Below are 11,566 nucleotides of genomic sequence, written 5' to 3' on the forward strand. Positions count from 1 at the left end.
CTTGTTTGACAAAATTGTCAAAGACTAAAACAAGTTTTTCTATATAATCTTGCCAAGTAACTACACAATATAATATCAGTACGTTTTTTTTCCCCTAAGGTCTGGTTTTTATTTTTATTTCAACTAAAATGTCCCCGCCCCCCCACAAACACAACTAGTTTTAGTTTTTAGTTTAGTTTTAGTTAAAAGAAGATTATGTGATCCACCACGATCACTTTGTCTCTAACAGTAAGTCAATCTCAAGGCAATGTTTGTGAAACAAAGCACTGAGTCATCTTTTGAGTCATATTTTAGCAAATGACCCATTCATTTTGCCCACTGTAGATGGTGACCTTGACCAGAACAAGTATCACCATGTGCAACTGCTGACTAGTCTTCAATTCCTAGATGACCAGAATTACTAGCAAACAGTAGTAAATTGGTGTAGAGAAAAAAAGGGACAGGGCCTGTATACTAAGGGCCTTATTTTTGCCAGTGCCCTACCCATTATCCCTAAACTTCTTTGCCATTTTTAGCTATTTTTAAAAACATTTTCAAATAGTTCAAATAGGCAATCTACAAGCTCACAACGTGTTGATGTAGATCGGCTAGTTGAACTATTTGAAAATATTTTTAAAAATATTACAAATGGCAAAGAAGTTTAGGGATAAAATGGGTAAGGCACCGGCGAAAATAGGGCCCTAAGTATAATATGGATTATGTAGTTAATTATATTACCCTTAACTTTTCTATTGTCCTCCATTATACCCTGTTCATACCCAGAGTTACTGACTGCAGCTATAATTGAGAAAAAGAGAGTTCCAGTATGTCCATGCACCTGCGAAGCCACAGTCTGGAGGCTTCAAAGGCCTGGGTGGGCTTAGTGTAGCGGGCTGCACACTGAGATACAGTGGACTGGGCTGTTCCACTCTGTTCATCCTCCATCCAGCACAGCAAGACCTGACAGGTAGAACAATGTTATTGTTTAACCTAAGGTTACCCTTTGAACTTTGTTTGACCTGGTCCTGACCTGTCCCACAGACATGAATAATGAAGCGACCATAAGGGAGAGCTGACCAAGACAACAGCATCAAGAAGTCCTCAAAGTTGCTGACAATCAATGTAAAGAACACTTTGACCACATTTACCAAGCCTAGAGAGAGATGGCAAGGATTGCTGATGATGATGCCTATTCTAACTCATTTATAAGTACATCCATGTAGTCCAGGTGTTTCGCTGCCTCTCCTTGAACTGTGTTCTTAACTATAGATTGATGTCTGACTAAAACAATCATCTTCGCATCAGATTCTGAGCAATCTGATGCGATCAATGAATATGATAGATGGGCCAAAGTGATTTAAAGAGAGAGTACTGACAACTCTGTAACCTACAATGGACAATTTTCTTTTATTTTACAGCAATGGTGGATCACGGAGCCTCTCAAAGGTTCTCGGAAGTCAGCAGCAAAAGGTAAATGCAGAAGATTAATTTCATGTTACTGTATGTGCAAATGTAATACCCCAACAACAACACTATTAGTGCAGTAGAGTTGCAGCAGAATAGACTATTTGTGACGCACTTTTAAAGCGAAGACATTTAAAGAATCTGATTGTATATTATCATCAGATCTGAATCAATTTAACATGTAACTGGAACGTTCTGAGTACATGAACCATGTAATGATCAAGCATTTTGGACTGACGTAGTCACAACTTTTTCTTTACATGGCTCAGGGATGGCCCAAATGGGCTCAATATGCATTGTAATTGAGTTCCCATGCTAGTAGGTTACAGTTACTGTGCAGTTAGGTCAGGGATGGTATTTCACACAGCAAGACAATGGTTGATAGGCTCACTGGTGCTCACATTATTGTGTAACAACGTGATTTACTATTTAGTACAACTTTGATGTCTAGCAGCTCAGAATACTCAAGACAAAATGAATTTTGCCAATAGTATCTGTTGTGGAAAGGAATAATGTTTGTGTGTTGCTATAGTCCAGTCTCCCTTTAATTGGAACAAATAAACAGTAAAAGTTACATTTGTATTTGAAACATCTTAACTTACCTTGTATCTGTCAGCCATTTTAAAGCCAATTGAGGACTGCAGTTTGCGGAGGCAGACGGGGCAGAGGTTCAGGGGACGACGGTCCGACTCATCCAGGTGGTTAGACCCTTGCATGACACAGTTCATCCACTGGCAATGACGTATTCCAAACATATGGCCAATCTCATGGGTCATTGTCTGGATACAAATGATTACAACTACTAGTTTCTTTTTATAAATGATTTACACAGATAGATGACATTAGATGACAAGGGCCTTGTGGAACATACTATGTGATGATGTATAAGTGTTAATAACTGAACCGATAACACAGTGATCAATGTGAACTTAGCATAAGGAGTGAGATAAGATGCTGTGCAAAACGTAAATTCTCAGTTGACCAAAAATTGCAACCAACCTTACAGGATCGTAGGAGCAGAGTACTGCTGATGGGGGGTGTATAATAGTCTTCAAACACAGAGTAGTCCCCCTGCTTTGGCTTGAGTCGTTTTTTCAACCTTCCAGCATAACTTCTCCTGTAGAAGTTGTCATCATACCTGGCAAAGCTGAAAACACCCATCCCTGAACAGACATAGAACACAGGGTTTCTATAACACAAAGTTAAAAACTCTCCATTAATTTAAGTGTTTGGTGAGCTTGCGTTCATATGGTTGTACTTGAGTTTAGCACCATCTGGTGGCACCAGTGACAAGGTCACCAGTTCGCCTCCCTACCCTGGTATATGTGAAAATATACTGAATATAATGCTGATTCAACAATCACCAATTTTCACTGTTCAAATGTTTGTGCAAATGTTTGGTCCTAAACATTTTCATTAGTTTTTCAAACAAGTGCCAAACCCAACTTAAGTTGTCAGTCAAGACAATAAGATAAGCCTACCATTGGACTTGTAAGCAAGACTCAAGCACCCATGTGGACTGAAGTTCTTTTGAGAATAAATGTAATGCCTCTCTCTGAAGGGAAGATTAGAAAAAGACAGCTAAATATTTTGGTTTTATTTTAATGGGGCAAACTGACACCTTTGAGCCCTGCTGGAGCCATATTTAGTTCAGATTAAGCTAGAATTAAAAGGGTATACACTTGCACTCTAGCAGCATGACTGTGGCCTGTTACCACCAGAGCCAAAAACATTGAGTCCATGTTGTGTTTATGTCATGCTGTGCCAACATTGTGCACGCTAATCCCATAGCAGGAGATTTAGAGAGCAGGCTTTGAATATATTAAGAAGCATCTCAGGAGGGTGCGTTGCAGTAATCCTAAATGCTGTGGTCAACAGTCTTTCTTCCGGGTCTTAGAACAAATATAGTTGTAGTTTAGGTACCAGCATGCTCACCATGACTGAGTGAAGCCTGTCCAAAGACGAAGTTCCAGGAGTCTTTGGGATAGAGGTCGATCATTGTAATTCCGACAATACAGAAAGCATCTTTTGGCTTCCTTTTCTCCAAAAAACTCAGCAGATCGCCTAGAATTGAGAAGATGGTAAAAGCATGGTCATTGTTTGCCAGCTAAAAAAATCAAGGAGTATAGCCACACACTCCAAGCTGTCAATTGATTGAGTGGTTACACTCTGCTGATCTGCAATGGGTCTCATCTGTGTATTTAATGTCACTCAAACCAGATCCCTTTACCCTGAAGAAGGCAGCCTAGTCTGTCCGAAACATTGGTGCTTTCTGTCTCTGTGTCCACAATAAAATATTGGCATCAGCGGCTACACTCCTTGATTAATAGTTTTAAGTGGAGATGGACAGGAAACAGGGAGAGAGAGAGATGGGGAGAGACATGCAGTAAAGATCGTTGGGAGCGGGACTCGAACTCGCGATGCACTGTCAGGGTACATTAGAGCCTAAGTGCCTGACCTATACTGGCTGGCTGGCTGGCTGGCACCTCACAAGGACCGGTGTGCTGTGCACCCTTTGTAAACTTGTTTGCAAGCTAGTCTTTATCTATATTTAAAATCCGCTAGTAGTTTACAATTGCAATCTTTTTCATTACTTCCACTTTCTACATTGCTAATGTGCACAATAACAGAGAAGTGAGAATACAGGCTAGCCAAGTGTTAAAAAGGTGACAAAGTCCTTACTTGTAAGGATCTGAAGGTTGTGTGAGTTGCTGTTCACCCTGAAAGAACATCCTGTCTCAGTCACAGTAACCAGAGGTAACAGCTTCACTGCTAGTCCATAGAAGAAGGCCTGGCAGTATTCTCTGAGCCATTCCAAATATTGATCAGTCTGGACACCTGCCTCTCCAAAGGAGCCTAACGGAACACAGCATAAAAGTCATGCCAATTGATCATATGCCATATGATAAAAACACAGCTGCATATCATGACTGCATCTGTAACTGATTATTACCAGACATTAGCTGTCTCATGGCCTGGCTCAACCCAAACGCATTCTACTCACCATCACATCATCTTGAGAGTTAAACATACTGTACTTTGTCTTATCCTATGCGCCACTTGGAAAAGATCCAAGCCAAAGGCAAAGTGTGGGAATGGTAAATTCCAAAAAGTATGAATGCTACAGATATGCAGTAGAAATATAATTGGTCATTATTCTATATCTGTATGTTGTCACACATTCACTGACCATGCAGTTTCTTGTATTCATCTCACTGTATTGCATTCCCATGCCTGAAATCTATGGTGGGTGTCATAAGATACCTTTATTGATTCCCAGATAGTCCAGGGGCCAACACTGATATTTTCACAAATTGGTACCACCTGAGGTGGCCGTAAAGTTTTTGTATTTTTGTATTCCTACATGTCTCTAGTTTATATTTTGGTATGATACATCTTCCAATTCAGTAGCTTAATGGCAGTTATCACTACCTACCGGCTAATGTATCCGGTAGGAGACACAAAGTAGAATCTTTGTGTCTCCTACCGGAAATACACCCGGGCATCAAATTATTGCGACAAAAAAACAAAATATATCCATGTATTCAAGCTTCATGGGGTGTGCAATTGATAACTTCTCAGATTTTTGGTGTTTGCAAAAAGACTGCTTTCCATAAGCTTGTAAAAGTTGACCCTCCTTCGGTCTAGGGTGGTCATAGCTGAATGGGTAGAGAGAGTCCCCCTGGGAAACTTAAAGGAGGAGTTCACCCAAAAAATGATTTATTTTCTATCAATTGCACACCCCATGAAGCCTTGAATACATGGATATATTTAGGTTTTTGTCGCAATAATTTGATGCCCGGGTGTATTTCCGGTAGGGAGACACAAAGGTTCTACTTTGTGTCTCCTACCGGATACATTAGCCGGTTTAGAGTGATTACTGTCATTAAGCTACTGAATTGGAAGATGTATCATACCAAAATATAAACTAGAGACATGTAGGAATACAAAAATACCAAAAATGTACGGCCACCTTAGGTGGTACCAAAATCTGGCTTGGCCCCTGGACTAAGAGGGAAATTCAGGTGTCATAACAGAAACAGCAGTAAGACTGAAACACATGAGAGGTACTAGCAAAAGTAAAACCAATGATACATTTCATATATTCAGGTTTTGGCAATAGACATCTCTACTGTGTCTCTGAATAACTTTAGCATTGTACAGTCTATACATAAATGCACAGCAAATGTACAGTGAATATCAACTATCAACAGTGTGGTGTGTTTTATAAAATGTGCAATAAGGCATAACTATGTAGGCATATACAGATACATTTGTATACATTGTGCAATGTGCATACATTGTGCAATTGTTTTATTTCTTTTTTCTTTTTTTCTTATGCTTTTGTTTATTGTCCATGTCCTTGTTCGTGGCTCCGACAGCTGCTGGGGAAAAAATTAACTCTTCTTGAGCCCTAGCATTGAGACGCTCTGGCGCTTGCCAGTCTGCATCATCACAAACAGTCCGTTATCAGGATGTTGCCTGTCTTTTGTTTGCCTTTTTGCTATACTCAAGCTGCAGCATCTTGTAAATGTCTAGCAGGGACGGGAGGGAGTTCCCTGTGGTACTCTCAGCCGAATGCAACCGGCTTCAGAGATCCTGGGAATGGCTATTTCCATACCATGCAGTGATGGCCTCTCAGGATGCTCTGGGTGGTAGCAGAGAGTAGGACTTCAGAACTTTCTGTAACACCTTTAATTTCCTTAACTACCTGGGGTGTTACTGGCGTTGTCTCTCCTTCTTTACCACAGACTGTGCGCATTCACCAGAGGTATATGAAGCTACATACCCTCTCCACTGGTGCCCCATTTATCAAGAGGGGTGTATACGACATCTGCCGTCTCTTGCAGACGTCCATGATCATCTCCTTTGTGTTTCCAATGTTCAAGAAGAGGACATTTTGCTGGCACAACTGTGAAAGTTATGCCACCTCCTTCAGGTAGGCCCTCTCGTCATTTAAAGATCACCCCACCCAAACTTGACGACGGTGTTAGGAGTTGTTTCTGGCCACACAGTCATGGGTGTATTGTTAGCATAGCAGAAGCTCAGTACACATTCCTGTGAGGATGCCAGTAACAGATAGTGCAGGTCATATAGGCAGGTCATATAGGAGTCAAGCCTGGTTGAGTAGCCTGAGTAAGGACTGTCCAAGTCATTTTGTCATGTGCTGAGGTGGGATGTAACACTGCAAAGGAGAGTTGAATGGGAAATGTGCTGGTCTAGCTGTGGTACACTGAAATTAGAGAGACAGACACACCAAAAGTCTTACCTATGGTCTGAATGTAAATGGTATTGTGTCCTTTGGTGGGCGTCTTGCGGTGGGAGTCTCTGTAGAAGCTCTTGAAGTCCTGAGGCTCCTCAGGGTGAGAGGTGATCCAGTCTGACTCAGAGTGCACTGTGATAGGCTGGAACAGGGAACCTGGTCTCCCAGGGTGAAGCCCATCTTCCAGAAGTTGCCTTTCTTCTTTACTGTATTTCTTATACTCATCAACTAGGTCAGGATGACTGGAGACTAAAGCTGTGTGCAGTGTCTCTGCAGAGTGCTGGATCCCCTGCATCTATATGACAGAGACACACAGGCATGGCATTCTAATAGCCCAATAGCCTCACTCACTGTGTATAGTTCATCTTTCTTTTGCTATTCCAATGACCGAATTCAGGTTGAACTTGATGATCCAGTAGGCCAACTGCAACCTGCGTGTCAGACCATTTAAATGATCAGTGACTGGTGAAATGCATCTTTAAGGGAAGAAATGTCATATAAATAACCCATTAAGCAAGTCTAAATACTTAGTATGCAACCCAAATTCAATTTGCATGCAGTTTGGGATATTTGAAACCTGGAAAGGGTTGCCTACACTGTTGTGTTCAGTGCTACAGCACTTAATACTTACTAGGGAAATTGTTACAAAACAATAATAAAGACTGCTTTACCTCCAGTGGTCCACGGAGCCCCCACGATATTGCGGCGTAGGCCCAATGTACGTCGTTGAGATTGAGAACTATTACTGTTGTACTATTACATTAGTACAACAGTATTGGTGACCTGTTGAATTCTGTGACTCTAGAGGTCCCTGTTTTAGGGGTTTCCTTTATTTTTCCAAAACAGGCTAGGGCTACGGTGCGAATCTGAATACTGTAACCTACATATCTGACAATAAACAAACCCCCAAAAGGGAAGCCAACAAAATCTTTTTAGATGAGCTGCCAGTTTATGACCTTGCAGTCCTCTTTTTACTTACGACAATGGTCGTATAACGGCCGACCGCACTTGGAAAAGTACAGACAATTGGAAATACCAATTAAAAATGCCTCAAAACTTTACTTAAGTACAGTACTTGAATAAATGTACTTCGTTACTTTACACCACTGTCGATAGGTCACTAATGTCGATGTGACGCAGTGGCTTCCGCATGGTCAGAGCGTCACCCAGCGTCACAGAACGTCATGTCAACAGACAGAATCAGCTGCGAAAGCCGGGTGTAGCTTAGCTTTGAACGTTAACTTTGGAAGAAAGAAAGTTGTTTGTTTCGTTTTAGCCTCCATTATTGTCTTGGCGGTGACGCTGAAGACACCTCTGAACAGTAACAATAATAATCTTACGTCTGCTGGTTTATTTTATGTTAATTTATCGTCTCGTGTCAGCCGTTAACAGCCGTCAACAGTCGGAATACGAAGGTAACCGGAAGTCTCGCCCCAAAACACGCTCGCCCCCCAGCGGTTCTTGTGTTCTTGTATTTGTTTACCAAGAATAAGGAAATAGAAATACATTTAGGGTTTGGCATAGTTTACTCAGGTTACGTTTAGAAATAAATACCAGGTGGCGACCGTTCCGAATCCGAGGTCGCCCCGGGGCGACTGTGTTTTGGGGCGAGCGTTTTGGTACTCAATACGCAGGCGGAAGACGTGTGAGTAATGTGGCTAACAAGTTAGCCTTGCTAACGTGATAGCTTGTTGCCTTGGCTTGTACTGTCGTAGGTGGATTTCCTGGAGGTTTCATTACGTAACGAGGTGTAGCTGTCTGGCTGACAGCCGTGTGTACCATAGCGTCCATAGTCTCCATATTCCATATAGGCTGATCATAGCAGTGCTGCAGAGAAGCTGCTCTAGCTAGGACTGTCTTGGTGAATTGTCATTTCTGAAGTGTAACCTTCTTTTTTTTTGCTGTCTGTCTGTCTGTCTGTGACAACAGGGCTGTGCTTGAACAAGCTGGGGTTTGGCTGCAGTGAGAGATTACAGTGTGGTCTTGTTGTACTGTTGTACTGAGTCCCAGCGACATGGTGGTGCAGCTGGACTACTAGAATTTCCTTTTTGGTTCTTGGCGAAAGCTGCGAGGCAGGATATCTCATTCTGAACCCGATCCAGTCCAGCAGGGAGGAGTGTCAACGTTTCTTTTCTTAAGCCTACCTACCTATTTGCCCAAAATGCTGACTGAAAACAGGTAACATGATGAATAGATCCGTTATAATCAGCTGGGGGGGGGGGGGGGGTTCACGGATAGAAATGCTGGCCCCTTGACATCTGGGCTCACAGTCCCCCTAACACCGTTAGTTAAAACTATATACTATACTACTGTTGCAATTCTTGCCAATTTATACAAAATTATTATTTTGCTTACATGTTTACTGAGCAGGATTTACCCCCTTGAAATTTGACACAATTAGCTAAACATGTACATTCAAGAAAAGAAAATGTAGTTAAATGTGGGTGGACAGGGCTTCTTGCCCCTCGGTGGGCTTCACTAATGCCGAATATGAGTATTTTAGCCTGGTATCTCAGCTCTGGATCCCTTAAATCATTCAGGGATTTCTCCCCCTCTGCTTATAAGCTACAATATGTGTCATTCGTATTGATCTATTATTAATGATTGTTCATGATGATCAACACATCTTTGAAATGACTAATGCAGTATGTTATGTCAAAAACTGATAATGTGCGCAGCAGCACATGTTTGATCATGTACTGTAACTGCTGGAGAAGCTGGTGCTATTTTTGGTTCTCTCTCTCTCCACACTCACATCTAGCTCTCAACACCCTCCCATTTACTGTCTTATCTTTTTTTTGTTATTCCATATTCATTTGCGTGCTCCTCATAACGCCCAGTGTCTCACTCTCTCTTATCTCCTTTCACTGCTGCTGTTTGCACAGGAAGCGTCGGCGCGGCGGTGACAACGAGGAGGAGCAGCAGTTGAACCCTCAGGCCAAGAGGTCGGGAGGGTCTCATGACACGCTGGTGTCGGACCTGGGACAAGATGTCTGGGATTCCGAGGTAAGACCGAGTCAAGTTATCTTCCACTTTGACTCTGTGAATCATGTCCTAATCTCCCCTGATTACCCCGGTCAAAGACACGTTTTGTTCAGGGGTACTGTTCCCACCCTTTGTGCCAGCTATGTTATCTGCCAACCCACAATGCAAGTCATATTTAACCCAGCAACCTTCATGGAGAATCAAGCAGCCTGGCTTTGTGGTTATGATGCCACTGTCTACCTGCTGCAGTTACACAAAGCAGAGATGTCAATGAAGCCAGCACCACAATTCACAGCCTCCCTCTGTGACTTTTAAAGGCAAATAAATAATCATAATCATCATGAAGCCCAATTCATACTCCATGCTACGATGGTGTCGCTTGTTGAAAATCTGTTCTATTCAGCAAGCGACACCATTGTGCGATGGAGTATAAATGAAGCTTGCGCCAGTCCTGCAGCTGAGTCTGTGTCCCCTCTCTGCCATAGCATTCGTCCAGCAGTGATAGCAGCGGTGGGATCAGTAGTCCAGAGAGAGCAGCCTCAGCCAGCACCAGTCTTTGCGTGCACGGACAGAACTGCATTTCCCAGAACTCCCTCAGCCCCCAGCCTGAAGGTTCCGCCAGCGCCTCACTGCAGGGTTTCCATGGTGACGGCAGTAGCAGCAGTAGTGACTCCGTCTCCTACCACCACATCAACAGAGTCCTGAGGGAGGCCCATTTCAACAGTCTACAGACCAGAGAGCGACCAGGTTCCACGTGACAGTGACACCCTAACCTGTCTCTCTCTGCTGACCTTGTCCCTCGCTCATCACCCCTGGCACTAGTGGACCCCCCGTCTTCAATATCTTAAAGAGACATATTTGGGATGGGTGAAGAGTAATGATGTGTGGGGAGATGTTGGGGTGGGGAGCTTGCACTTCATACAATGTGTCAAGACCATAAGCACACCTCCCTGTCCATGGCCTGACCACTGTGGTTAATCTGTGCAGTGTTGATGTGTACGTGTGTGTGTGTGCGTGTATGTGTGCGCCCCATGCACTTTACAAAGGGGTATCATTCTCTTTACATGCGCGTCGATGCGTGGACATCTTCATGGTGCTATCTATGAGAAACGTGTGTGTATGCTCCAAAGTGCTTGCAATACTAAAATAAAGTGAAGCACTTTATTCAACCACCTCCCCTTCTATTTACTCCAAACCAGGCAAGTCGTTTGTTGTTTAGGTATGCAGAAATGTGTATGTGGGCCTTGTTTATTGTCAGTGTTTCTATTTGCTTGTCCCCTTCACGGAGGAACTCGGTGAAGGCTGACCAATTCACTCCTTGGGGAGCATTGTTCAAAAAAGCTAGAGAGCACATTTCAGGCTTAACCAAATGGATTAAGGAATACTAGCAGTACTTAAGCCTGATTAAAGCCTAATTTATGGTTCATTGCACTACTGTGTCATTTGCTGAAAATAACTTATTGTCAAGCAAAAAAACGTGAGGCATTGTGTCTTCAACTTGCGCTTAAAAAAAATTGTGACAACACTTTGTCGCCAAGGCATAAACTAGTCTTAAAAGGTTTGGGTGTGGAAAGGCCAGTGGGTTCAGGGTAAGGGAACACAAATCAGTCATGAGCCTCACCACCAATATCCGACCTCAAATTAGACCCTAGCTAATTATAGCGCTCTGTGAGCAAATACTGGAGTTTGTGGCTCTACTGTAGTATGGGGTGCATTCAAGAACGCAATGCTCCTTGACAAATATGAAAATACTGCTTCGAGAAGGCTGTCTGGTTACATTTTCGGAATATCCTTGTTTAGTCCTAAACTGTTTTTACACGGTGTGTATGTGTGTTCAAATATTTCCTCTCATACTGGTTGATGGCCTGTGCAGTA

General features: G+C 42.7%; 2 protein-coding genes across 5 annotated transcripts; one reads left to right on the forward strand and one right to left on the reverse strand.

The window, feature by feature from the left end:
- Window positions 1-110: 110 nt before the first annotated feature.
- amz2 (archaelysin family metallopeptidase 2) lies at window positions 111-7,492 on the reverse strand. Of its 2 annotated transcripts, none has more exons than XM_084077422.1 (7): window positions 7,378-7,446; window positions 6,713-7,182; window positions 4,126-4,299; window positions 3,379-3,507; window positions 2,443-2,606; window positions 2,046-2,222; window positions 111-939 (listed from the first exon to the last, which is right to left on the reverse strand). In XM_084077422.1, exons 2-7 carry the CDS (start codon window positions 6,999-7,001, stop codon window positions 778-780), a joined length of 1,095 nt encoding a protein of 364 aa, XP_083933548.1. In that variant the 5' UTR covers window positions 7,002-7,182; window positions 7,378-7,446; the 3' UTR covers window positions 111-777. The 2 variants fall into 2 exon arrangements, with proteins under 2 accessions (XP_083933548.1, XP_083933547.1); XM_084077421.1 differs by having other exon boundaries at window positions 219-939; window positions 6,713-7,137; window positions 7,378-7,492.
- A 397-nt stretch (window positions 7,493-7,889) lies between these two features.
- Window positions 7,890-11,564, forward strand: LOC311059473 (protein VCF1-like). Of its 3 annotated transcripts, none has more exons than XM_084077424.1 (4): window positions 7,890-8,351; window positions 8,636-8,884; window positions 9,592-9,712; window positions 10,177-11,564. In XM_084077424.1, exons 2-4 carry the CDS (start codon window positions 8,868-8,870, stop codon window positions 10,447-10,449), a joined length of 411 nt encoding a protein of 136 aa, XP_083933550.1. In that variant the 5' UTR covers window positions 7,890-8,351; window positions 8,636-8,867; the 3' UTR covers window positions 10,450-11,564. The 3 variants fall into 3 exon arrangements, with proteins under 3 accessions (XP_083933550.1, XP_083933549.1, XP_083933551.1); XM_084077423.1 differs by having other exon boundaries at window positions 7,890-8,121; XM_084077425.1 differs by having other exon boundaries at window positions 7,925-8,027.
- Window positions 11,565-11,566: the final 2 nt, after the last annotated feature.

The sequence above is a fragment of the Gymnoscopelus microlampas genome (assembly GCF_963454915.1).
Source record: "Gymnoscopelus microlampas genome assembly, chromosome: 14".
Taxonomy (NCBI): Eukaryota; Metazoa; Chordata; class Actinopteri; order Myctophiformes; family Myctophidae; genus Gymnoscopelus; species Gymnoscopelus microlampas.